This window comes from Epinephelus moara, chromosome 10 (genome assembly GCF_006386435.1).
Source record: "Epinephelus moara isolate mb chromosome 10, YSFRI_EMoa_1.0, whole genome shotgun sequence".
NCBI lineage: Eukaryota > Metazoa > Chordata > Actinopteri > Perciformes > Serranidae > Epinephelus > Epinephelus moara.
Window position 1 is genome coordinate 17,692,098 of NC_065515.1, and position 27,912 is coordinate 17,720,009.

Genomic DNA, 27,912 nt, shown 5'->3' on the forward strand with positions numbered 1-27,912 from the left:
ATAGTATGTCATCAAAAATTGCATCAAAATGTCATAGTATAGTATGGTGTCAAAAATCCCGAAAAAAGTTCATAATAATGTATGTCGTCAAAATCCCGAAAAAACGTCATAGTATAGTATGTCGTCAAAACTTGTGAAAAAGAAAAAAAAAAAAGTCATAGTTTAGTATGTCGTCAAAAATTGCGAAAAAACGTCATGAATTAGTATGTCGTCAAGAATTGCAACAAAACATCATAGTGTGGTATGTCATCATAAATCCCGAAAAAACGTCATAGTATAGTATGTCATCAAAAATTGCATCAAAATGTCATAGTATAGTATGGTGTCAAAAATCCCGAAAAAAGTTCATAATCATGTATGTCGTCAAAACGTCATAGTATGTTTTGTCGTCAAAAATTGCATCAAAACGTCATAGTATACTATGTCGTCAAAAATCATGAAAAAATGTCATAGTATAGTATGTCATGAAAAATTGCGAAAAAACGTCATAGTTTAATATGTCGTCAAAAATTGTGAAAAAACGTCATAGTAAAGTATGTTGTCAAAATTCGAAAAAACGTCATAGTAAAGTATGTCGTCGAAAATAGCGAAAAAAACCGTAATAGTATAGTATGTTGTCAAAAATTGTGAAAAAAACTCACAGTACAGGATGTCGTCAAAAATTGCAGAAAAAAAAAACGTTATAGTACAGTGTGTCAACAAAAATTTAAAAAAAGTCATAGTATAGTATGTCATCAGAAATTGCGAAGAAACGTCACAATTTAGTACGCCATCAAAAATTGCAACATCATAGTTTAGTATGTCATCAAAAATTGCATCAAAATGTCAGTACAGTATGATGTCAAAAATCCAGAAAAAAGGTTGTAATAAAGTATGTTGTCAAAATTGCGAAAAATCTTCATAATATAGTATGTCGTCAAAAATCGCAAAAAAAGTCATAGCACAGTATGTCGCCAAAAACCCAGAAAAAATGTCATAGTACAGTATGTCGTCAAAAATCCAGAAAAAACGTCATAGTATAGTATGTCATGAAAACTTGTGAAAAAACATCATAGTTTAATATGTCATCAAAAATTGCATCAAAATGTCAGTACAGTATGATGTCAAAAATCCAGAAAAAAGGTTGTAATAAAGTATGTTGTCAAAATTGCGAAAAATCTTCATAGTATAGTATGTTGTCAAAAATCCAGAAAAAACGTCATAGTACAGTATGTCGTCAAAAATCCAGAAAAAACGTCATAGTAAAGTATGTCATCAAAAATTGCGAAAAAATGTCACAGTATCGTATGTTGTCAAAAAATGTGAAAAATCATCATAGCATTTTATGTCGTCAAAAATCATGAAAAAACGCCACAGTATAGTATGTCATGAAAAATTGTGAAAAAACGTCACAGTTTAATATGTCGTCAAAAATTGTGAAAAAAGGCCATAGTAAAGTATGTCATCAAAAATTGCGAAAAAACGTAATAGTATAGTATGTTGTCAAAAATTGCAAAAAAAGTCATAGTAACGTATGTTGTCAAAAAAATGTGAAAAATCATCATAGCATATTATGTCGTCAAAAATCATGAAAAAACATCATAGTATAGTATGTCATGAAAAATTGTGAAAAAACGTCACAGTTTAATATGTCGTCAAAAATTGCGAAAAAACGTCATAGTATAGTATGTCATTAAAAATTGCGAAAAAACGTAATAGTATAGTATGTTGTCAAAAATTACAAAAAAAGGTCATAGTATAGAATGTTGTCAAAATTCATGAAAAAACGTCATAGTATAGTATGTCGTCAAAAAATGTGAAAAATCATCACAGTATAGTATGTTGTCAAAAATTGCGAAAATACGTCATAGTATAGTATGGTGTCAAAAATTGCATTAAAATATCATAGTATAGTATGATGTCAAAAATCCAGAAAAAACGTCATAGTATGTCGTCAAAAATCTCAATAAAGTCATAGTATAGCATGTCGTGAAAAATTGCGAAAAATTTCATAGTTTAGTATGTCGTCAAAAATTGCAACAAAACGTCATGGTATGTTTTGTCGTCAAAAATTGCATCAAAACGTCATAGTATAGTATGTCGTCAAAAATCATGAAAAAACGTCATAGTAAAGTATGTTGTCAAAAATTATGAAAAAAAACGTAATAGTATAGTATGTTGTCAAAAATTGTGAAAAAACCTCACAGTACAGGATGTCGTCAAAAATTGCGAGAAAAAAAAAACGTCATAGTACAGTGTGTCAACAAAAATTAAAAAAAAAAGTCATAGTATAGTATGTCATCAGAAATTGCGAAGAAACGTCACAATTTAGTACGTTATCAAAAATTGCAACAAAACATCATAGTTTAGTATGTCATCAAAAATTGCATCAAAATGTCAGTACAGTATGATGTCAAAAATCCAGAAAAAAGGTTGTAATAAAGTATGTTGTCAAAATTGCGAAAAATCTTCATAATATAGTATGTTGTCAAAAATCGCAAAAAAAGTCATAGCACAGTATGTCGTCAAAAATCCAGAAAAAACGTCATAGTACAGTATGTCGTCAAAAATCCAGAAAAAACGTCATAGTATAGTATGTCATGAAAACTTGTGAAAAAACTTCATAGTTTAATATGTCATCAAAAATTGCATCAAAATGTCAGTACAGTATGATGTCAAAAATCCAGAAAAAAGGTTGTAATAAAGTATGTTGTCAAAATTGCGAAAAATCTTCATAGTATAGTATGTCGTCAAAAATCCAGAAAAAACGTCATAGTACAGTATGTCGTCAAAAATCCAGAAAAAACATCATAGTAAAGTATGTCATCAAAAATTGCGAAAAAACATAATAGTATAGTATGTTGTCAAAAATTGCAAAAAAATTTCATAGTATCGTATGTTGTCAAAAAATGTGAAAAAACATCATAGTATAGTATGTCATCAAAAATCATGAAAAAACGCCACAGTATAGTATGTCATGAAAAATTGTGAAAAAACATCATAGTTTAATATGTCGTCAAAAATTGTGAAAAAAGGCCATAGTAAAGTATGTCATCAAAAATTACAAAAAAACGTAATAGTGTAGTATGTTGTCAAAAATTGCAAAAAAAACGTCATAGTATCGTATGTTGTCAAAAAATGTGAAAAATCATCATAGCATTTTATGTCGTCAAAAATCATGAAAAAACGTCATGGTATAGTATGTCATGAAAAATTGTGAAAAAACGTCACAGTTTAATATGTCGTCAAAAAATGTGAAAAATCATCACAGTATAGTATGTTGTCAAAAATTGCGAAAAACCGTCATAGTATAGTGTGGTGTCAAAAATTGCATTAAAATATCATAGTATAGTATGATGTCAAAAATCCAGAAAAAACGTCATAGTATGTCGTCAAAAATCTCAATAAAGTCATAGTATAGTATGTCGTGAAAAATTGCGAAAAATTTCATAGTTTAGTATGTCGTCAAAAATTGCAACAAACCGTCATGGTATGGTATGTTGTCAAAAATTGCATCAAAACGTCATAGTATAGTATGATGTCAAAAATCCTCCAAAAAACATCATAGTACAGTATGTTGTCAAAAACTGCAACAAAACATCATAGTTCAGTATGTCGTCAAAAAATGCATCAAAACGTCATAGTATAGTATGATGTCAAAAATCGCGAAAAAGGGTTTTAGTATAGTATGTCATGAAAATGTGTGGAAAAAAGGCATAGTATAGTATGTCGTAAAAATGTGAAAAAAAGTCATAGTATAGTATGTTATTAAAATATGTGAAACAAAGTTATCATATAGTGTGTCATAAAAATATATGAGTCATAATATAGTATGTTACAAAAATATGTGGGGAAAAAAAGTCATAGTATAGTATGTTGCAAAAATCTGTCAAAAAGTCATAGTATGTTGTAAAAATATGTTGAAAAAAACTCATAGTATAGTATGTCATAAAAATGTAATTTAAAAAAGGCATGCCATTAAAAAATGTTTAAGAAAAGTAATTGTATAATATTTCATAACAATGTCACAAAAAATCATAAAAAGTCCCAGTATAGTATGACGCAACAATGGCATTTGAAAAGTCAAATTGTTGTATGGGCGGCACGGTGGTGTGGTGGTTAGCACTGTCGCCTCACAGCAAGAGGGTTCCCGGTTCGATCCCGGGTGTGGGAGCCCTTCTGTGCGGAGTTTGCATGTTCTCCCCGTGTCAGCGTGGGTTCTCTCCGGGCACTCCGGCTTCCTCCCACAGTCCAAAAACATGCAGATTGGGGACTAGGTTAATTGATAACTCTAAATTGTCCGTAGGTGTGAATGTGAGTGTGAATGGTTGTTTGTCTCTATGTGACAGCCCTGCGATAGTCTGGCGACCTGTCCAGGGTGTACCCTGCCTCTCGCCCAGTGTCAGCTGGGATAGGCTCCAGCCCCCCCGCGACCCTCAAGAGGATGAAGCGGTTAGAAGATGAATGAATGAATTAATGAAATTGTTGTATGTCATAAAAAATGGTATTAATCTCACAGTATAGAATGTCATAAAAAAATAATTTGAAAAAAGCCCAGTAGTTTCTTTTGAAAAAAATAATATAAAAAAAAAGGCATAGTATAATATGGCATAAAAAATGTTATTGAAAAAAAGCAAATGTATAGTATTTCATAAAAATGTCATAAAAAAATCATACAAAGTCAAAAATCTTAATCATCAAGTCACTGTATAGTTTGTCACAAAAAATTTATTTAAAAAAGTCAAAGAATAGTATGCTATCGAAAAATGTTATAAAAAAAGTTACTCTACAGTATTTCATTTAAATGTCACAAACAAATCATAAATTTCATAGTGTAGTATGTCACTGTATAGTATGTCACAAAAATATGAAAAAGTCAAAGTGTAGTATGTCATAAAAATTTAATTACCAAAGTAATTGTATAGTATGTCATGGTATAGTACGTTATATAGTATGTCAGATTCCATTTAAAAAAGTCAATGTACAGTATGCCTAAAAAATGTCATTAGAAATGTCATAGCATATTCTGTTTTAATGTATGTAAATGTTTTTATGTCTGTAAATGTTTTTTTAAGTATGCCATAAACTTGTCATAAAAAAGTCATTGTATAGTATGACATAATCTAATGTGTGCCAAAAAAAGAAATAATTCATGAGATGTTGCTAAACAATAAAACATCTAACCAAAACACAGTTGTATATTTTAAGGCAAATTAATACAGAATTAGAGCATAAAACATATAGCTATGCTAAAGACAGCACCTTGTAGTTGAAATAAGGAGCTTTCTGCTTGTCGTCCCAGAGCCTGCCAGACAATGAGCTGTTGACCTGCGTCATGATCCACTTGTATGTTTTCTGTTTTCCGGCTGCATCACTGCAGGGAGCTCCACGGAAAGGAACTTTCTCTAGAGAACATACTCCCTCCTGGTATGGGACAAGACGTCGAGGAATATGTGTGTGAATAACTGATAGCAGTAGCATGCGTTGCCTTCAATAATATTTTTCAAGATGGTAAAAAAACAACTTAAGAAATTGCAAGGGAATAAGTAGCATATTCATCTGTATATATATCTTTTGTATCTGTATTTCATACACAAAGGCAATTTCACGTGCTTTACATAATGCATTAAACCATAAGGCTGGTATTATTTTAATCTTTTTCTTGTTGTCATTAAATCTTGTGAAAGTACAGACACAATGCCTCAATCTGTCTTTTAATACTTTCTGACTTCCCTGCCCTGTCTGAAGCATTTACTGGGGACTATTTTGAGCAGCATATAAATACACATTTAGTGCTTCAGTGGGTAGTTACAGCAGCAGTAGTCACAATGACAACACTACCATGAGGCTGATGGTGATGTCCTAAGTATCACTGGACAAATTAAATTTTTGACCAGAAGATGGAGCTAGATTAAAAGTTAAAGGATCACAAAAGTCAGTAGGAGTCATCCTTTGAGGACCATGGCTAAAAACATAGCTTACCACACTAAAAACACTCAACAACTAACATTTTAACTGTACACACACATCTGACCTGGGAAAAGTTGAGGCATGGGTAGTCATAGCCATACCATGGCACTCCCATCACCAGCTTCTTTGGATCAATCTTCAGACTCAAAAACTGGTCATAACCTTAAAAGAAAGGTGGAAGGCATTTTACATGGTGATGATGAGTAGCTTTGTATTGACAAGCTGATTCATTCTCATTCAGTACTTAACAACTAGACAACAAACCATTCAGTGTTTGAGAGAGTGGGGCATTTGCCATCGCAATACAGTCCCCCATGATCTGGCTCTGTTCATCATAGGACATCACGAACACCAGGTCACAGGATTCAGCGATGGCAACGTAGTCATAGCAGCGCTTGTCGATACAATTTGGTGACCAGGCAACGTCAAATGAGACCTTAAGATCGGGACAAGGTAAATAAAACATTGAGAACATTCAGGTTAGGGAATACTTACAGCCCCTCATTCATCATTTTCTTGTCTGGCTAATTCCTATTTAGGGTGATGAAGGGATTTGAGGCTTGTCAAGGATCCATTAGGGAAACAGAAAAGAGTATCGGGCTAACCCAAGCTGCATGTTTTATTGGAGAACTTTATCAAAACATTGTTCACCTGTGAACCTGGGATCTCCCTGTGGAATGCCTCAGTGGTCTCTTTGACCAGGGCTGTCAAAGCATAGTACTCTGGCGAGCCCTCGTCCACCGCTTGCTCGATGTCGATGTTGATTCCATCCATATATTGAATCTTGGCCAAGCTGACCCTCTCCATTATCCACGCTGTCCTGTTTTGTTGTTCCATAATGTAGGAGAGGGGAACGTCACCTTTACCCACCAACAAGGGAAGAGAGATGGACATGAACGGCAAGGAGCAAGAAGAAGCATTACAATTTATTTAATATTTGATTGGCTAAAAATAAGTAACCTCTTTAAAGAATTTGGGTCTCTCATCTTTAAAACCATCTCAGAATGCCTGAGAGAAGCTAATGACCCCTGCCCATCTATGACCATCCTTGGTGCCTCTCCAGATCCCCGCGAAAGATGCACACCTACCTACCTTTACTCACTGAATGTAAGATATATAGTGCATTCTTATATTAAAGAAATTAAATACTCATTAAAGGGCTCCATAAAAGACTTTTTATAAAGTATGAAATCCCTTTCTTAACCATCTTTTAAAAAAAACAAATTACCTGCTGTTCCATAAAAATTAAAAAGTCAGAACTAGCTATACTCGCTTAATACAGCTCTCTCAGCCTGGCATTTGTATTTTTATTTATTTTATTTTTTCTATGATTTTAGAAATACATACTGCTCTCACTACATTCACATGCACAAAATATTCCAGTTTTTGCCTTTATTCCAAAAACACAATATTCACAATATCCAACTAAACTGTTTACATTGTTAATAAAAATGATTATTCCACACACAGTCCTGTTTACATGCAGTCGTGCATACTTGGATTTACGTGCCCTTACATGTCATTTATCACATAAAATATGGAAAAGTGAAACAGCTGGAACTGCTTTTACTTCTTTTCTCTTGTTTGCTTCAAAACAGATTTTTTTTTAAGATTTCTAGCAGTGGCAGACTGGTTCAACTGTGCAAACCCTGCCTCGCTTTCACTCCTTTAGCAACGTTCTTGAAAAGGTCGACTCAGCTTTGCGATATTTCCGCATATCCAAAAACCTGTTGATATCCAAGTCTTTCATAATGTTTAAAACTCAGTGTGTTTCTTCTTCCAACTAGAGATGTGGGCTTTTTTTGGGCATGCATCTCTACCCCACAGGCCTCTTGGTTTGTGTACACCACACTGGGCTGGACATAAAAAGGTAAAAGGCCGATCACTGCGGTCGCAAACTGCGGTGAGAACTCCAATTGAGATGCATATTTTGAATGCGCTGTATACACATCCAAAGAATGCTCCTAAAACCCAAAAATATCAACATATCCTGCGTCATAATCTTATAATGCTTCATAGGGAGACATGACCTGATCAAAGTCAGAATATTGCTCTATTCGGATTTATAGTGGATTATAGTGTGCATGTAAACATGGTCAGTGAATATCTCATACAGCATTGTACCACATCAGCCTCTGACATTTATAAAACCACTGTGAGTCATGCTACAGTGAGGAGAGAAATTGACTCTACCTTTAAATACAACCCGTGCTCCTTTGGAGTGAGCGTAACACATGAGCTCGGCATCATATTTTCCAAACGTTGCCACTGTGGTCACCATGCTCCAGTTGTACAACTTCCATGTTTTTCCACCCACGTCAAACACAAACACCTGAAGAAAAAAACCCCCACAAAGGTCACAGAGGCACATGACTCTGAGATTAACTGCAAACTACAATCATACTCAATCTACAGGGTTTTTTTTACCAATTTTTTTTATTAGGTAATAAATTCCCCAAAACTGAAACATGTAACAGACTGTGTAGTTTCAGTCAGTCTTACTTCTCTCTATACTGCCAAAAAAAATGTACCCAAACTATTCGTAACAAATCAGAGCTGAAGATGGTGAGAGTAATAACCATTATTTGGATTATTGCAGCATGTATTGATTATTCTTCATGAGTTAAATAATAGTTTAGTCTAGCCTGAAAAATGTCCCAGATGTTAAATATCCATCAAAGGTTACCAAAACCCAAAGTGATGTCTTATAGTCTGACAAGGCCTGAAAATATCAAAAGTAAAATGCAAGCCATGTTTGGTACTTGACAGTTGGCTAGAATGATTAGTTGACTATTGACAACTATCCATGACTTTTCAATGACCTATAATACAGGCCTTAACGATAATTGTAGTTTCAGCTAGCTGACATACATGGGGGGGAGACAGAACAGGGGGAGAAAATGTGAAAGTGAAATTCCATGACTTTTCCAGGTTTTCCATGACTGTGGGAAGTCTGTACTGAATCTGCCTTTGATTGATTTTCTAATGACTGACCAGTGGGTTAAGGCAGTGGTTCCCAACTGGTGGGTCGTGGTCCAAAGGTGGGTCATGGGGCCATTCTGAATGGATTGCAGGTGACTCGCAAACATGTCAAGTTTGTGCAAAACACACTTTACTTTAAATTACAGTGGATTTCCGGTACAGAGCTTTTATTTTGAAGTGCTTTTTCCTGCTGTGCAATGAGTAAATAATAGACAACTACTTGACAGAGACAGCAAACTAGCTCAACGACATGGCCAAATACAAGTATGATGCTGAATGTATTAAATTGTGTGAACCTTGAACTTACTGTCTAAGGGGAAATCTGGACCCCGTCGCTGGACCAGTTGGAAACCACTGGGTTAAGGGGGTGGTGATGCATTTAACTGATGATGTGTATGAATCTGTTAGCTGCTAACAGGCAAAGAAATGTGCTGCTTTCCATCTAATTACGTCCCTTTCACTTAAGTTAGTTCAGCACAGTTGATTGCCGATCTCTTATCATTGACACCCTGTGCCATTATTCTCCAATTACTACAAACACACATTCAGCTGACCAAGCATTTGCAAACATCATTCCCATGGTCAGAAAAAAAACATGATCAAAATACTGTAACATCTTTGGGAGAGAAGCAGCGCTACTGGGCAAAGGTGAGTGTAGTAAACACAGGGAAATTGTGTGACTGATGTTTCACTTTGCATTTGTGAAAAATACTGGTAAATTTTAAATAACACTTTTTTTCCACATAGCTGCATGGAAGAATGTCTGCAAGTCAAACCGGTGAGCAACCAGATGATATCAGGGCTCTAACTGGAATGCAGCTCTTATAAATGTTATTAGTTTCATCTGTTTGTCAAGTCCAATACACTCCTGTGAGAAGGGTCTATTAGCAGTATATGTCAACTGTAACATATTAAACACTGATGACCTTACAGCTACCAAAGGGGTATTTACATTAGCATTTTGATATGTGAGTTTTGAAGCAACCTGAGTCATCTAACAGAATCCAAGAGGCCAAATGTGCCCAAAAAGGGGAACCTTCTCAAACATCATGAGACCTTAAAACAAACACAGATAGGCTGTGTGCACAAAGAGGAACTACAGTCCCATGTGAAACTTTAAACAGAAACAACAGTAGAAAAGTTCAACAGATATTACTTTTGCCATGCAGCTGATTCATCTGTAACAGTGTACAATGTATCCCCTTTTTAAGGTTAACATAAGTCAAAGGATGCCTTGACACTCTGCACCTGCAATATTACAAAAATAACCTCAAAATAAGCAAATTAAAAACCCATTAACTCCCAGCTAACCAACAGAGAGGGGTCTGGGAGGTCAGAAGACGCTTCTAGTCTCAACCTGCTTCTTGCACTGGCTTCCTGTTACATTTAAAATTGATTTTAAGCTCCTCCTCTTGTACAGAAAGCCCTAAATAGGCTCAGACTGAGCTACATTGCTAACTCCCTTGTTAAATATTTGCCTCCATGAACACAGCAATTATCTGCTGCTGGTTTATTGGAGGTTCCCAGCAACAGCCAGAGACAGAGCAGGGATGCAGCCTTTGTCAATTACGCGCCAAAGCTGTGGAACACACTACCTATAGATATAAGGGAAGCTAGCTCATTTAATATTTTTAAAAGAAGGCTAAAAACACACCTGTTCACTTTAGCCTTTAACTTGCTCTGACTTTCCTGTAACAGATCTGAAACTCTTTCTTTTTACGCTTCACGCTGCTGCAACTTGACTTTATGATTTATAGTTTCACAACTCTATGATTTTGTGATCATCGTAGTGCCTTGTTTGTCTGTTTTATGTTCATCCTGTCCATTTTCATGTGAAGCACTCAGCGTTTATACTTCCCCTAATTGTAAAGCACTTTGTGCTGCATTGACTGTATTATTATATTATCATTATTGACCTGAGCTGACAGAGGTCATGACAGCAAGTCCAAGAAGTTACTGATCTCGTATTCCAAGATGAGGAAGCAGATAACTTTGACCCAGTGAGGACAGCGTTTGATGGTTGTAAAGGTTATAAAGGGTTATATTATATTATATCATGTCACATTATTCTTCTGTGTTTGTTATTGTGTAGTTGTTTGGCTGTAACTTTTTGTGTGCTGCTGTCTTGACCAGGTATACCTTGTAAATATGGGTTAAATAAATAAAATAAAATAAAATAAAATTATAAACCCCACAGCTGCAGAACGTTTCTTGCAACTTCCAGTTTGAATAAAACATATCTTAATCATTACGGCTGTTGTATTTTGATGTCTTAGTTTAAACTGGGCATGATATTAATTTTGTTTTCCATAAATGAAACAAAAAAAACACCCTTCCTGCTCTCTGAAACATTAATTACAGAAGAACCACCTTTTTAATTTAGGTATAATTTAATTTAGATCTGTGGTTTAATCTTTGAGTATGTGGGTAAAGGGTTAAATGCTTCTGTCTCAGTGATATAGTGTACAGGTAGGTGGAGGTTCAACACCACCATGTTTGTGTGTTAAAACCGTTAAAACAAACAGACTGCTGTACCTCAAAGTCTCTCTCCTCCCGGATCTGCTGGCAGAGCTCCGGTCTCTCACACGGACACGCGCTGGCCCTGCACACCAGGACGATGAAGGACAAAAAAATCAGAAGAAAGGAGGACATTTTTAAACCAAGGGGGAAGTTTGAGCTGAGAGAAGTCAGCGCAGTCGGACTCTTGCTACTGTAAACAAATCACATTAGCCTCATGACTGCTGTACGGTGGCTGACACGGGCCAAGCTTCATCAAATTCGCTTTACCAACACGCTGTCCTAAATAAAAAAAAAAAAGCCGTTAAATCCCATTGAACATGAGTAAAAACACGTATTGCGAATTAGACTGTCAGGGGAGGTTAAACTAAACCTGGAGTAAATATTGACAGGTTTCTGTGTATAGGGTTTCATGTCAGGAGGAGGTGAATTAGCATGCAGGTGGGAGAAGCTTTCTACCAGAAAGGTATTTCTTGGTTGGGTTTTTAGTCCAGTCATACGGAAGCGTATTGCAATCTGTTTTATTGAGTCATTTTTTCTGTTTTTCGGAGTAATTTTTTTTTTATTTTTCCGTTTTTCGTGGTCATTTTTTTCTGGGTTTTTTTTGTGTTTTTTTTTTTTGTTTTTCGGGGTATTTTTTTCTGTTTTTCGGTGTATTTTTTTTTGAGTTAAGAGAGCAATAGAACAACAGGCGCTTTCATTCCTTTCTTGAGAGCTCGATATAATGGAAGCAAACATGACCCGCTTGTTTAGTTTAATCCAGTTTTACTTTGTTTTGGGTTTGAGACACTGGGTGATACTCGTCTTATGTCATATATATATGGTGTTATCATTAGTTTGTCGACTTTACGCAGGTACCTGAAGACTTTGCGGTTGTTCAGACAAAAAGCCCATTCAGATCTGCTGGACATTGCAGTGTTTCTCCAGAATCAGTTGGACACATAACCCAAAACAAAGTAAAACTGAATTAAACTAAACAAGCGGGTCATGTTTGCTTCCATTATATCGAGCTCTCAAGAAAGGAATGAAAGCGTCTGTTGTTCTATTGCTCTCTTAACTCAGAAAAAAATACACCGAAAAACAAAAACAAAAAAATACCACAAAACAAAACAAACAAAACAACAACAAAATTACCACGAAAAACAGAAAAAAATTACCATGATAAACAGAAAAAATTACACCGAAAAACAGAAAAATAAAAAAAATTACTCAGAAAAACAGAAAAATTAAAAAAATTACTCCGAAAAACAGAAAAAATTACTCAATAAAACAGATTTTTTTTTATTTGTCAAGTGAATGCAATACGCTTCCGTACAGTCAATCTGTGGATTGACCCAGGGAAAATTGCTTAAGTAATCATTCAAGGTTTTATGTGATCCTTAAAGACACCTAAATAACATGTTAAAAGTATACCAAAATCAGATGGGCCGATAAGGATCTCAATACAATCAACCAGTTATTTAATGGAACAGAATTCAAATCATTTTCCCAACTTCAAAAACAGTTTGCACTCGCACCAAGTGATTTGCACAGGTGCTTCCAAATACGACACTATATCACAAGTCATAAAGAAAGAGAGACAGTCAGCAAAAGCCCAAATCAAATAGAAGAATATTTAATCAGTATCGCAGAAGTAAAAAAAAACATTTATCTCATATATACAAAAGACTTGTTAATGATGTCACACAAAATACCTGGAACATTAAGAAAAAAAAATGGGAGCTGACGATAATATATGGGAAGATCTGTGTGCAAACTGTCATAAAGGAATCAGAATTCAATTATGGAAAGAGTTTGATTGGAAAATAAAAATCAGATACTTTAATACCCCCCTCATCATCTCGTCATACATGAAAGAATCCTCAGTGGCATTGTGTTGGAGAAATTGTGGAAAAATTGGGGATCACGCGCATATTTTTTGGGACTGCCCAATAATTTAGGGGCTCTGGGGGAGTGTTAGGAAAGAAATTGATAAAATCATGGAGGTAGATGTCCCACCAGACCCACTAATATTTCTGTTAGGAGTTATACCTAAAGATAGATATAGCACGGATCAGAGGTATATACTGAGGATACTCATACTGATTTTCAAGAAAATTATAACAATGAACTGGAAAGACGCAAAACCACCAACTATAACCCAGTGGACACAGAGATTTAAAATGGTAAACACGATGGAACGAATGACAGCAAGTCTGCAACAGAAAATGGACACTTTTACTCAAAGGTGGACTGAAGTTACACTATATTTGGGGATCTGATCAAATAGAATCAGTGTCTAAAATATAATTTTGAGATGAAATTATATACTGAATAACATCTACATGTGAACATTTAACTTCCCAACATGTTTTAACTGCCCTTTAAAGCAATCCAGGGTAGTGTGCCTTGTAACATATGAAAATATTGTATGGTTATGGTATGGTACGTTTTCAGTGAATATCCAGTATTCATAGAATCTTGGTTACATCTGTAGCTGTCAATTTCAAGTCAATTAAACCATTATTGAATTTTCTGCGCATACAAATTTGTCTTAGTGATGTTTTCCATGAAAACCAAGATGCATTTCAGCACACAAAACAAACCTTAAATGAGGCTAAGCTTGAAACATGCCCTGACTGTAGGCCTACATGTTATCGTCACTCTATGTCCTCATCCAAATGTGCCGACACATTCACGCACACCTCTATACTCTGTACAGGCTAGGGAGCAATCAAGTCCTTGACGATGGCATTTGCATCACATAGTGCCGCAACCTGACTTGCAACTACAGCACACCAGCTCCAACAAAGATTGAGGAGCAGGGTACTGGTCGGGATGGATAGGGATGAGGCATGAGTCTTGGATCCTCCAGCCTCATTCCCATCCACTTTATTAGGAGGCAAAAAATGGTTTGGGTAAAAATGTACACATTTTTTCTCCAGAATTGGCTCTCTGGGAGAAAACATACAAGGAAAACTTCTTGTGCATTTGGCATGAACTGACTTTTTTTTTTAACCAAAACTATGCTTCAAAAATGATGATATCTGATGACTTTTAAAAGTGACCACTGGCCCATGCAACAAACACTCATGGCCTAGCATTATAAAGGAGTTTTGTTGAGATAAAGGTCCAATTTGCTTGAGGGTTTGTCAATGTCCATTAAAGAAACATGCATATTGAGTCATCACACAACAGTGTCTGTCATGTTCTGTCCATATCAGTATAATACGGAGTTAAAATACCTTGCTCAGTGATGCATGAACAGGAGGAAGTGAATAATAATAAACTTCATTTGTACAGCACTTTTCAAAACACAGTTACAAAGTGCTTTATGAGACAAATAAAACAGTATACACCATCAAGGTTAAAACAGCAATTAAAACAATGAACATAGGCTAAGACCAGATAAATAAATAATAAAAAAGAAGGATAGAAACTAGACACACAACCAATTTACTGTAAAAAAGCCTTTGTGTAAAAGTATGTTTTAAGGAGTGTTTTAAACTATGACACTGAGTTTGCCAACCTAAGTTGCTCAGGTAAGGATTTCCAAAGCTGGCTCTAACAGAGGATGCCCCATTTCCTTTTGTAACGAGGCAGGCAGTAGGAACAGTTAGTAGGGTCCTACCTGAGGAGCGCAGGCAGCGGGCATAAGTAGATCAATAATATATGTTGGAGCAACGCCATGTAGGGCTTTAAAAATGATTATTAAAGGTTAAATTCAATTCTATACTTAACAGGTAGCCAGTGTAGCATTGCAAGGGTGGGAGTTACAGTATATGGTCTTATCTCTTGGAATTAGTTGAAAGTCTGGCATCCGAGTTTTGTACAAGGTAGAGACGGGAAATGGCCTTCTGGCTGAGCCCTGAATACAGGGAATCACAGTGATAAAGTAAAGGGAGAATTTCCTTTGCTTTTAGAACCCAGCAGCATGGATGGATTATTGAACGGGCAAACTATCTCCCCATGCCCAACAGTGTGGACACATGACTGACACTTGTTTTTATGCTGACCTATCTGATTACACTTACATGGCACTTTGCTTTCTACAAAACTTCACCCCTGCATATTGAATACCATTACATGCTACTAATTTAAGTGATACACAGTTTTAGTTTCTAAATCCAGACCATGTGGTAGCCTTCATTGCTCAGAGATGTCACCAATGTGGTCAAGTTATGGTCAAGTTTTGTAAAAAGATCAGTTTTGGAAGTGGGCCTGTATGCTACTGGGCTAAAGAGGAGGTGGGAACAGGAGTGCAGGTGGTCGCAGGGTTTCTGCAGGACAGGTGGGAGTGGCAGGATCCGAAACAACAAGAGAGTTAGTACATGTCAGGGGAAAAAAGTAGGCAAAGTAATTGTGCAACTAGGAACGTGCTGACATTTTGTGACATGGATGGCTCCTGACATGCCTCAAGGCTGGTCTGGGTCACTGCTGTGAAACTTTCAATGTGTGGACTCCCCCTCAAAGGCTTAACCCAGGAGATATGGAAAGCGGAGCAATCAAAGAGCCTGTTTAGACCTGGTATTAATCACATCAAGAGATGGTCTGGGCCTCATATGGCCACATTCTTTCACAGTGTGAACACCAATGTGCCCTGGGCTACTGCATACAGCTCTCCAATTAAATAAGAATTACACATTTTAAATGATAAAGGCCCAGATCACTATACATATCACTTATTTATTGTTTATTTTCTTATTTTGAAAAGCAGAGGTAGCCACATATGTGTCCTGGGCCAAAAAAAAAAGCCCTCCAATGAACAGTTACAGAGAGGTAAAATCAAACAGTGATTGAAGAAATTATTGCAAGTTATTAAACAAATAACGGTGAACAAATAATTCTGTTCTTCATTTATTTATTCAATCCTGAGGGCTACTTTAATCAAATATTGGCCAAATTGCGTGCATTGCTTATTCCCTAATGTCTGTGTTCATATTTGATAATTCTTATGTTTAATTTAATCGTTTTGTAAAGCACTTTGTTAGATGTTTTTAAATATGCTCCATAAATAAACGTAGTATTGTTTGAAAATGTGTGCACTACATTCTGAGTCTTAGTTTACATTTATTGTTGTGCCTCTTGCTGGCCTGGCAAAAATCCTTGCATGACAGTAATAGAATATATAGCTTAAAAAAGGGATCATTATTATATGAATTTTGATTTAATTTACTTGATTTTGATAGTTTTATCTTCAGTGTAATGATTTTGAAACACTGTGCGTATGAAACTTAAGTAAACAAGTGTTGGATTGCTGTTTGGAGAGTCAACAGTTCCTGAATCAGGCTGACAGGTGAAAATTGCAGGTCATGACACAATGACATTTTATTGAAAACTGGAACATTTGTAAATTTATGCAACTAAAGCCACTCTATTTTAAAGCATATTTATAATATCCTATTTCACAATAATGTTCTTATCATCATTTATGTGAGTTTAAGGCGGTAGATGCCTTAAAACTGTAACAGTTAAATTTTGGCCATTTATTAAATAAAATGTGTAAGTTAAAATGTCAAATATCGCTGTGCAGTGAAATGTATGAAGGTTAAATATTTATAGATTAATGCATATAAATGTGTTATGCTATAAAATTGTATAACATTGCATTTCGTCCGTTTAAAATGTGTTATGCCACCAGAGAGAAAACATCTCTGGATTCTGGACATCAGGCTGTTTGTGCCAGGAAAACCAAGAGTCTGGTTGAGACAGCTTGTTACAACAGTGACATTTTCATCCGTGTTATACTCTGTTTGTCTAATCTGCATGTCAGGGCATGGTAACATCAGTGACAACGACAGCTGATATTTAGTTAATGATACATTTCGTTGGGCACACACTCAGAGAAAACTGGCTATAAAAGGAAGACTCAGCTTGCAGTCCTTCACATTCACCAGCCATGAGGGTGTTTGTGCTAGCCTTCACTTTGGCCCTTGCGGGTGAGTATGCAACTAAGATTTAACTTAGAATTTTAAGTTCTGAAAATGTTGCTACTTGTAGAGTGAGATAATAGCACTGTCCTGTCGAGGAGTACAGGATAGAATTTCTCCAGTGATATTGTATCGTATCAAGATAAAATAGGAAAATAAATTAAATCATTAAGAGAACTACAAGTGAACTTGCTGAGACATTAGGTTCTCCAGTTTTACCAACTGTCTTGCCACTTAAATACAGTTTGGAAAAAAAGATGGCATATAAAAAACCTTTACAAATTCTTTTTTTCTTCTGTTTTTGTATTTTATGAACACCAAAATAACATTTTATTCTTCTTTTGTAGCGGGTTACCAGGTCAACTTTGGTAAGTAGTCATTGTATTACATGAAAAACGCAATTCTGGTGTATTAATGTAGAAGGCTTCTGTTTCTCTTTTTCAAAATTTTATTGAAATGCAAATGCATTCATTAGTTTTTTATTTTCTTGTATATCATTGCAGCCCCTGAGTTTGCAACTGGAAAGACCTATGTCTACAAATATGAAGCCCTTGTTATGGGTGGCCTGCCTGAGGAGGGCCTGGCACGGGCCGGAGTGAAAGTCCGTAGCAAAGTTATGATCAGTGCAGCGGCTGCCGACGTCTTCATGCTGAAAGTAAAGACCAATAAAATGTTTTAATACTATTTATTTCTGATTTACGCCGAATAAACTAGAATAACGATTTTCCATTTTCCTTATAAATAATCAAGCGTTCAGTTAATTCAAACTGTCACTCTTCCTTACAGCTTGTTGACCCTGAAATCTTCGAGTACAGTGGCATCTGGCCCAAGGATGCTTTCATCCCGGCCACCAAGCTCACATCAGCCCTGGCTGCTCAGCTCCTGACACCCATCAAGTTTGAGTATGCCAACGGTGTTGTCGGCAAAGTTTTCGCTCCGGCTGGCATCTCTGCAACTGTGCTGAACATCTACAGGGGAATCCTCAACGTCTTCCAGCTGAACATCAAGAAGACTCAGAACGTCTATGAGCTGCAAGAGGTAAAACTAACTCATCTTTATAGAGTTCCACCTATAAAATGCCACCATAGTTAAAATGACAAACTGTGATTGGATTTCTGTGAACTAGCCTGGCGCACAGGGTGTGTGCAAGACCCACTATGTCATCACTGAGGACGCAAAGGCTGATCGCATCCTGTTGACCAAGACCAAGGACCTGAGCCACTGCCAGGAGAGAATCATCAAGGACATTGGTCTGGCTTACACAGAGAGATGCGCTGAGTGTGAGGCTGTAAGTGCAAATTCCCTCTCTTAAGTCATACTCTCTAATACACAACACTTCTGGACACTGCTAGTGTGATGATATTTTGGGTCTTGTCAATGCAGAGAGGAAAGACCCTGAAGGGAACCGCTGCTTTTAACTACATCATCAAGCCAGCAGCCACAGGCGCTCTGATCCTGGAGGCATCTGCAACAGAGCTCATCCAGTTCTCACCTTTCAACATCTTGAATGGTGCTGCCCAGATGGAGGCTAAGTAGGTGTTTTAGATTTTTTTTAAAAGAGTGCAATAACAGTTTGTTAAGCACTATTCTCAGCACAAAATGTCACAATGCATATTATGTATATTCACAGGCAAGTCCTGACATTCCTGGAGATTGAGAAGACCCCAGTGGAGCCCATCAGAGCTGAATATCTTCACCGTGGATCCCTGCAGTATGAGTTTGGTAGCGAACTTCTCCAGACACCCATCCAGCTTCTGAGGATCAGCAACGCTGAGGCTCAGGTACTTCAGGAAATATTCTCTATCAATCAGATTTTTGTTGAATTAGTCCTGTGGCATCAAACTTTAACATGGGAGAAATTTTGTTTTGTGACAGATTGTTGAGATCCTGAACCACCTGGTGACCAACAATGTGGTCAAGGTCCATGAAGACGCCCCTCTGAAGTTTATTGAGCTCGTCCAGCTGCTGCGTGTGGCCAGACTTGAGAGCATTGAGGCCCTCTGGACTCAGTTTAAAGCTAGACCCGATCACAGGTAACTGTGACTTTCAGTCAGAGAAGAGCCATGAAAAAAGCCTGCCATAGATAATATAATAATAATAATATATTTTCCTTTCCCAGGCACTTTATCCTGCATGCTATCCCTGCCATTGGTACCCACGTTGCTCTGAAGTTCCTCAAGGAGAAGTTCATTGCTGGTGAGCTGACTATTGCTGAAGCTGCTCAGGCACTGCTGGCATCTGTGCACATGGTGACAGCCGACCTGGAGGCCATCAAGCTTGCTGAGGTAAGTCAACGTTAAAAGTTTTCTTGACTGTTTGTAATGACGTGAGAACTGGGACGTAAAATCAGTTGTTTATTTTATCACTCCTCAGGGCCTGGCTGCGAACCAGAAGATCCAAGAAAACCCAGTTCTGCGTGAGATTGTCATGCTGGGCTACGGCACCCTGATTGCTAAATACTGTGCGGAGACCCCAACCTGCCCAGCTGAGCTTGTGAGGGTATGTATCTTTTTGTGTGTGTGTGTGTGTGTTTTATAGACTAACATTCAGTTATAACATCAATGACATCAACGATTTTCTGTTCCTCCCACAGCCCATCCACGAACTTCTTGTCCAAGCTGTTGCCAGAGGTGAAACTGAGGAGCTCACCATCCTTCTCAAAGTACTGGGTAATGCTGGACATCCTGCCAGCCTCAAGCCAATCATGAAGCTCCTGCCTGGCTTTGGCAGTGCTGCTGCTGCTTTGCCACTCAGAGTTCACATTGACGCTGTTCTGGCCCTGAGGAACATTGCAAAGAAGGAGCCCAAGCTGGTGAGATTATATTTTTCAAATTACTTCTATTACTGAGATAAAGTGTCCTAAGACCTGCTTTGTTGTGTGCAGTTTTATTCATAACATTCACCTTTGTAAATTAGATCCAGGATGCCGCTGTTCAGATGTTCATGAACAAGGCTCTCCACCCAGAGCTCCGCATGGTTGCTGCTATCGTACTGTTTGAGACCAAGCTGCCCATGGGTCTGGTGACTACTCTTGCCGATGCCCTCTTGCAAGAAAAAAATCTGCAGGTCGCTAGCTTTGTGTATTCATACATGAAGGCCATGACCAAGAACACCGCTCCTGACTTGGCCTCTGTGTAAGAGCTTAAATATTTCCTTTTGCATTTCTTTTTTTTTTTGGCTATTTAAACAACCTAGCACAAAAAAACTCACATATTTTACTTTACTTTCAGTGCTGCTGCCTGTAACGTTGCTGTGAAGATCCTCAGTCCCAAATTTGACAGACTGAGCTACCGCTTCAGCCGAGCTCTCTATATTGATGCCTACCACAGTAAGAGCATAACAGAATAATAATTTGTTAACAGAGACTTCTGATTAAATCACTTGGTTTGACGGCTCTTGTATTTTGCCTTGCAGGCCCCTACATGATGGGTGCTGCCGCTAGCGCCTTCTACGTCAACGATGCTGCAACTGTTCTGCCAAGAGCCATTGTTGCTAAGGCTCGCACCTACCTGGCAGGAGCTTATGCTGATGTTCTTGAGGTATGACAATCATGTCCTACATTGCAAGTTGACAGAATGAAAGGCTCTTCACATGCAGAACTATTTCATAGGGATTAGGCATTATTTAGCCCTTTCCCAAAAAGCTATTCCGACATGGTTGGTACCAATGGATGTCATAGGTTGTCTTGTTTTATAAGATACCACTCCCCTCATGCTAGCTTAAAAAGTGAGTGTGTCACAGACTTGAAAAAATGCTGGCCATCAATTATTTTCACCAGGGCGGACCAGCATATCTATATACACCTTGCACATTAAACTGTTAGTAATATTTTTAAAAACACTCACCCATCAAATGCTTTTTTTTTCAGCTTGGAGTGAGAACCGAGGGAATCCAGGAGGCCCTTCTGAAAATCCCTGAGGCTCCTGAGAATGCTGACAGGATGACCAAGATGAAAGCAGTTATGAAGGCTGTGAGTTTCAGGGATCACTCCAATGCTATTTTTTTAGCACATTTTGTTCATAGGAGCTACAGTGTTTAATTTGCTGTTTCTTCCTCAAACAGCTTTCTGATTGGAGGGCTCATCCTACCAGCCAGCCCCTAGCCTCTGTGTATGTGAAATTCTTCGGACAGGAAATTGCATTTGCCAACGTCGACAAAGCCATTATTGATCAGATTATTGAGGTACAGCATCTTCTACTTTACAAATGAATGCTAAGTGATAAATGTATTAAAAATCTGATGTCTTACAAGGAATTCCATGTTCACAGCTTGCCAGTGGACCATCAATGCAGACTTATGGCAGGAAGGCTTTGGATGCTCTGCTGTCAGGTTTCACACTGCATTATGCTAAACCAATGCTGGTTGCAGAGGTTCGTCGCATTCTTCCCACCACTGTTGGTCTGCCCATGGAGCTCAGTTTCTATACTGCTGCTGTGGCTGTTGCATCTGTTGAATGTAAGTTTCACTCATGTAACTTAACTGTTGCTGATTTGAGAAAATTATTTCCACTAATATTAAAACGTTCTTTTTCATAGTCCAAGCCACTGTGACACCACCTCTGCCTGAAAACTTCCATGCTGCCCAGCTTCTGAAGTCTGACGTCAACATGAGGGCTGCCATTACTCCAAGGTAAGCTTACTTAATAACTAATTAATCTTCTCCTCATCTGTTTAACCATAAAAAACAAATGTATTCTGGGAGATCGTCCTTTAAGTTGACAATGTCTGTCTCTTGCAGTGTTTCCATGCATACCTATGCAGTTATGGGAGTGAATACTGCTTTCATCCAGGCTGCCTTGCTGTCAAGAGCCAGAGTTCACACAATTGTTCCTGCAAAGGTGGAAGCAAGAATCGACATGATTAAGGGCAACTTCAAGCTTCAGCTCCTGCCTGTCCAGGGTGTCGATAAGATTGCATCCGCACTGTACGTACTTCCTTGTCACTAGCATGTGTCACTCAGTTTTAAAATTCTGTTTTCTTAAAGCTGTTTTTCCTGTCTCCAACAGCGTTGAGACTTTTGCTGTTGCAAGAAATGTGGAAGACCTCGCAGCTGCCAAATTCACACCAATGATTCCAGCTGAAGTTGCAAAACGGTTGTCAAGGGAGTCCTTCTCTTCAAAGATCTCAAGGATGGCATCCTCTCTGGCTGGTAGCATGGTGAGTTTGATGTACTGCTTACTTTTCAAACACAATTATCTAAACTGTTACAAATGAATGTGGTGACCTCTGTTGTGCTTTTACAGTCAGCATCATCTGAAATCATTCCCGTTGACCTGCCAAGTAAAATTACCAGAAAACTGAAACTCACCAAGGCATTTGAGAAGAAAATGTGTGCTGAGATTGAAACCTTTGGAATCAAGGCATGCACTGAGATTGAGTCTCGCAACGCTGCCTTTATCAGAGACTGCCCTCTCTATGCCATGATTGGAAAACATGCTGTCTTAGTTGAGGTTGCTCCAGGCAAGTAAAATGGATAAAAATAAAATTACTGATACAAGTAGCTGTGTAAAAAGTTGCTAAAAATCCATTTGTCTATTTGGTTGTAGCTGCCGGACCAGTCATCGAGAAGATTGAAATTGAGGTCCAGGTTGGAGAAAAAGCAGCAGAAAAGATCATCAAAGTTATCAACCTGAGCGAGGAAGAGGAAATTCTCGAGGACAAGAATGTCCTGATGAAACTCAAGAAAATCCTGGTTCCTGGTCTGAAGAACAGCACATCAGCTTCTTCCAGTTCCAGCAGCTCTCGTTACAGCAGCTCCCGCTCAAGCGTCTCCTCCTCTGCATCATCCAGCTCCTCCTCTCGCCGCAAGAGCAAGATGGTTGACATTACCGCTCCAGTCAGCAAGGCATCAAAGAGACTGAGCAGCTCCTCCAGCAGCGCATCAAGCAGCCGTTCATCTCTCCTTTCCAGCAGCGGCTCTTCCAGCTCCAGCTCCTCCAGGTCCAGCTTACTGTCCAAGGTGAGACAGCTTTCACTCTTAATGTGCAAAAACACCCTGCATAATCAAAAAAGTAGGTGCAGGAATTAATCTTCTATTTTTTCTACTGCAGCAAGAACTGTATGAGATGAAGTTTACCAAGCACCACATCCACCAGGTAATTATCAGATTGATGAGACCACATTGTGTTCATCAAGTTTTAAACAGGCTAAATATATGGTATCTTTGTTTGCAGCATGCCCTCTCCACAGTCCGTGCCACCAGCAAGAGCAGCGCCTACAGCTTTGAGGCTATCTACAATAAGGTAAGTCATCAGAAGCCATTTATAGTCTCTTATATTCAGTGGGAAAAATCTAAACTTTAATTAACATCACTCTCTGGTTTGCACTTTAAGGCCAAGTACCTCGCTAATGCCGTCACTCCTGCTGTGACCATTCTCATCCGTGCTGTGAGAGCCGACCACAAGATTCAGGGATACCAGATTGCAGCTTACTTTGACAAAGCTACTGCCAGACTGCAGCTAATTTTTGCCAACCTGGCCGAGAACGACCACTGGAGAATCTGCGCAGATGGTGTGATGCTGAGCCGCCACAAGCTGATGGTAAAAAACCTTAACTTGGTGCAACAGTTGTTAGAGATCTGTGTGATGCTTGAGATTTTAAGTCTGATTAAATTTCTCTTAGGCCAAGATTGCCTGGGGCATTGAGTGCAAGCAGTATGAGACTGAGATCACGGCTGAGACTGGTGCTGTGGGTAAAGAACCTGCTGCCCGCATGAAGATTACCTGGGAGAAACTTCCACCAAGCATGAAGCGCTACGCAAAGGAGTAATGTCACAAACTAATGCAGACTTCAAACATTTTAATCTGATTTATAAAATGTGTAAAACAAGGTAATGAATTCCTGCCTACTCTCAGCAACTACCTTTGTTTTTGCGTGATTTCATTTTCCAACAAACCTATCTACCACACACTCATTAAAAATTGAAATTAATAACCTAAACCTTTATGTCTACCTAGGATCTCTGAGCTCATTTCCCGCCTCGCTAAGGAATACGAAATAAACCTGGCAAAGGTCAAAAATGTTCGTAACCAGATCAAACTGTCTGTGGCTGTTGCTACTGAGACTAGCCTGAACGTTGTGCTGAAGACACCAAAGGTACAGTTTTACTCCCCATTATTTACACACAGAAAATGTCTGAATCATACTTTCCCACCCAAGTTGCATATATACACTCTTCATAACCATTTTGATATTTCATTAATACAGAGGACAATTTACAAACTTGGTGTGGGTCTTCCCATTTCCCTGCCAATCGGAGAAACTGCTGCTGAGCTGGTGCCATACCAGAACAACTGGGCTGACAGGGTCTCCTACATGATCTCCAAGGCTCATGCAGGTGAAAACATTTAAGCAGGTCATACTGAATAGTTGGGGTGATTAGTTAGTAACTAATTTACTGATTAATCTTTTCTTCCCACTGTAGTTGAGTGCACCATGGCCAAAGACACACTGACCACATTCAACAAGAGGAAATACAAGAATGAGATGCCTCACTCTTGCTACCAGGTTTTGGCTCAGGATTGCACCCAGGAACTTAAATTCATTGTTCTGCTGAAGAGGGATCAAACACAGGAACAGAACCAGCTCAACATTAAGATCGCAAACATGTAAGAACGAGTGTTTATCTCTAAATTGTAAGAACTGGAAAGAAATCCAGACATTAACTTTAATACATGTATTTTAACTGTTTTCCAACAGTGATGTGGACCTGTATCCAAAGGACAGTGTCATCATGGCTAAGGTTAACGGAGTAGAAATCCCCATCAGCAACCTGCCATATCAGCATCCCACAGGTTTATTATTCTATTAATTCAAATTTAACTGTCACACTAAAATAATTCACTTTGTGAGTGTTAAAATCAAATATTTATATGTATTTACATCCATTTTAGGCAAAATTCAGATCAAACAGAGAGGTGAGGGCATCGCTCTCCATGCTCCCAGCCATGGTCTCCAGGAGGTCTACCTTGATCTGAATGCACTGAAGGTGATACAAGACATCTGACTTCATCTTTAAGATTTAAGTTTAATTTAGATTCATTACTCTCCATGGAGCAAACACCCAACTGTTTGGTCTTTTTCTCCAGGTTAAAGTTGTGGACTGGATGAAGGGACAGACCTGTGGACTCTGTGGAAAGGCCGACGGTGAAATCAGACAGGAGTACCGCACACCTAACGAGCGCGTGTCCAAGAACGCTGTCAGCTACGCTCATTCCTGGATTGTGCCTGCAAAGAGCTGCCGTGATGCTTCTGGTAACACTCACAATACCTTTATAAGAATATCAGTTACACTCATATTGGCAACATATAAACTAATTTGCATGGTCACAACTATCTAGAAACAATGAATATCAGAATCTGGCTTCTGCTAAGGGCTGCTGTAGATAAACATATGTAGATTTACAGTACGTACCTTGCTTTTTCACCCTTTTCCAGAGTGTTACATGAAACTTGAATCTGTGAAGCTGGAGAAGCAGGCGATCCTCCATGGCCAGGAGTCCAAATGCTACTCTGTTGAGCCCGTGATGCGCTGCCTGCCCGGCTGCCTGCCAGTGAGAACCACCACCGTCACTGTCGGCTACCACTGTGTGCCCATTGGTGAGTCTGCAAGAAAAACAGCTGTTTCACAGATCTGAAACATATTACATCTTGTTATCTTGTACAGCACCTAACTGCTTTACTATCTCCATTTTTTTAGATTCTAACCTGAACTTCTCTGAGGGTCTGAGCAGCATCTATGAGAAGTGCATTGACCTGAGGGAAACAGCAGAAGCACACCTGGCCTGTCGCTGCACCACTCAATGCGCTTAATCTCATCGCCTTCAGTCATACTATATTGTAGTTTTTGTTTCATACAAGGGCTGTTAATCACTTTGTTTGAACTGTAAATTTAAATAAATTGCAGAAGCATCTGTTGCCTGCAATTCTTTGGAAATGCTGCTGTTATGAGGCAATAAAGCAAACACAAAAACATCTACTGAGAGCTCATTCATCTATTATACTCATTTTTACACATGCTAAAATGAAAGAGAGTTACAGTGAATATGAAATATTTCTCCCACTGAAATAAAGAAAAAAGCAAATCAACTCTACATTAAATGTTAAACAATTTAGCGACACAAATTCTATACAAATTCTATCCACTTTTAACACGGTATTTTCAGTGATAAACATTTTTTTCTTACAATTTTTGATAAAACTCTAAACTATAATGTCATAAAGATCTACGCTGAATGTGGCTCCATAAGAGTTCAAAAAGGACTGACCCCTCTCTTTGACGTAATTATCTTAAACACTGAAGTCTCGATTCTCTGAAGTCTATTCTGCTCTTCATGTTAAAGTCAGTGGTGAGGAAGTGCATCAAAATAGCACAAATGAATACAAGGAGAAGCAGCAGGTCCTTACATTTGAGAAGCGGGAACCATGAAATGTCTTTGCATGAAAAAAATGACAAACGATTATCAAAATAATTGCCAAATATATTTCTAAGTCTTAAGGCTGCTGTGAAACTGCGCCGACTTAGGGCAACAAAAAAGTTTGTCTTGGGTGCATCGGTACAATGGACAATCAAGAGAGGATGGCAGAAGAAATACCTGCACAACAATTCCACTGAGCTCGACAGCCACAAAAAAGGTTCACAGGCTGAGAACAATTTCAAAAAATGTAAATTTATTCAAAACATCTATGCACAAAAAGAAGAGTGCTCAAAATGAAAAAAATAATATTGGAAAGTAATAAAAACGGCAGCAAACGTTTCAGTCCTTGACTATCATTAGTGCTAGGACTGAAATCAAGGACATCAATGTTTGCTGCTGTTTTTATCACTTTGTAAAGTAACTAGTAACTAAAGTTATCAAATAACTGTAGCAGAGAAAAAGGACAATATTTACTTCTTTGAGTAGAAGTATAACGTGGCATGAGATTAAAATACTCAAGTAAATTAAAAGTACGTCAAATTTAAGTAGGTCTACAGCACTTGTAACTGTAGCCTACTTTGTCACATTCCACTCATGGTTATAGTTAATTATTACTGTCTGGGCAGCAGTGGTTAGCATTGTCGCCTCGAAGCAAGAGAGTTCCTAGATTGAACCCAGGGTGGGGGGTTCGAACTCCAGGGTGGGGGGGCCCTTTTGTTCAGAGTTTGCATGTTCTTCCCATGTCAGGGTAGGTTTTCTGCAGGTACTCCGGCTTCCTCCCACAATCCAAAAACCTGCAGATTAGGTTAATTAGTAACTCTAAATTGCCCGTAGGTGTGAATGAGAGTGTGAATGGTTGTCTGTCTCCATGTGTCAGGGGGCCTGCCTCTTGCCCCATGTCAGCTGGGATAGGCTCCAGCCCCACTGCATTCATTTATATGGAAAATGAATGAATGCATATCTAAGCTCATTAAAGAAACATCACAAAACATAGAAATATATATCATCGTGAAAGTGGTTTCTGTAAGGGTAGATTTTTTAATCAAAATGTTTTTGACTCTTGTTAATATATCTGTCATACAGTATATAATAGCAAACATTACAGGGGATGATGTAGTTGTGGTTTTATTGGAGACTGAC

General features: G+C 38.1%; 2 protein-coding genes across 3 annotated transcripts in view; one reads left to right on the forward strand and one right to left on the reverse strand.

The window, feature by feature from the left end:
* ctbs (chitobiase, di-N-acetyl-) overlaps positions 1–11,673 on the reverse strand; it is a 14,555-nt gene extending 2,882 nt beyond the window's left edge. The window contains exons 1-6 of the mRNA XM_050054210.1: positions 11,467–11,673; positions 8,143–8,281; positions 6,601–6,809; positions 6,214–6,385; positions 6,014–6,111; positions 5,242–5,403 (exon numbers count right to left, since the gene is read on the reverse strand). Of these exons, the coding sequence (XP_049910167.1) occupies positions 5,242–5,403; positions 6,014–6,111; positions 6,214–6,385; positions 6,601–6,809; positions 8,143–8,281; positions 11,467–11,583 (897 nt within the window). The 5' untranslated portion in view covers positions 11,584–11,673. The remainder of the gene's footprint in view (positions 1–5,241; positions 5,404–6,013; positions 6,112–6,213; positions 6,386–6,600; positions 6,810–8,142; positions 8,282–11,466) is intronic.
* Positions 11,674–17,291: 5,618 nt separating this feature from the next.
* LOC126396408 (vitellogenin-2-like) lies at positions 17,292–26,329 on the forward strand. Of its 2 annotated transcripts, XM_050054448.1 has the most exons (34): positions 17,292–17,366; positions 17,705–17,725; positions 17,861–18,012; positions 18,144–18,395; positions 18,484–18,645; positions 18,741–18,889; positions 18,988–19,138; positions 19,233–19,390; positions 19,477–19,642; positions 19,731–19,856; positions 19,951–20,169; positions 20,274–20,491; positions 20,588–20,685; positions 20,772–20,896; positions 21,226–21,327; positions 21,420–21,539; positions 21,626–21,812; positions 21,893–21,986; positions 22,095–22,280; positions 22,363–22,513; positions 22,600–22,816; positions 22,903–23,315; positions 23,407–23,451; positions 23,530–23,598; positions 23,689–23,895; positions 23,978–24,120; positions 24,313–24,451; positions 24,563–24,692; positions 24,780–24,963; positions 25,055–25,149; positions 25,249–25,343; positions 25,444–25,609; positions 25,793–25,954; positions 26,055–26,329. In XM_050054448.1, exons 1-34 carry the CDS (start codon positions 17,327–17,329, stop codon positions 26,165–26,167), a joined length of 5,055 nt encoding a protein of 1,684 aa, XP_049910405.1. In that variant the 5' UTR covers positions 17,292–17,326; the 3' UTR covers positions 26,168–26,329. The 2 variants fall into 2 exon arrangements, with proteins under 2 accessions (XP_049910405.1, XP_049910404.1); XM_050054447.1 differs by having other exon boundaries at positions 23,407–23,598.
* Positions 26,330–27,912: the final 1,583 nt, after the last annotated feature.

Excerpts from the sequence above, each read along its gene's own strand:
- LOC126396408 (XM_050054447.1), top strand. The coding sequence starts at position 17,327 with ATGAGGGTGTTTGTGCTAGCCTTCACTTTGGCCCTTGCGG. Across the intron at positions 18,890-18,987 it reads GCTGCCCAGATGGAGGCTAA|GCAAGTCCTGACATTCCTGG; the intron begins GTAGGTGTTTTA and ends GTATATTCACAG. Across the intron at positions 19,643-19,730 it reads AGGCCATCAAGCTTGCTGAG|GGCCTGGCTGCGAACCAGAA; the intron begins GTAAGTCAACGT and ends ATCACTCCTCAG.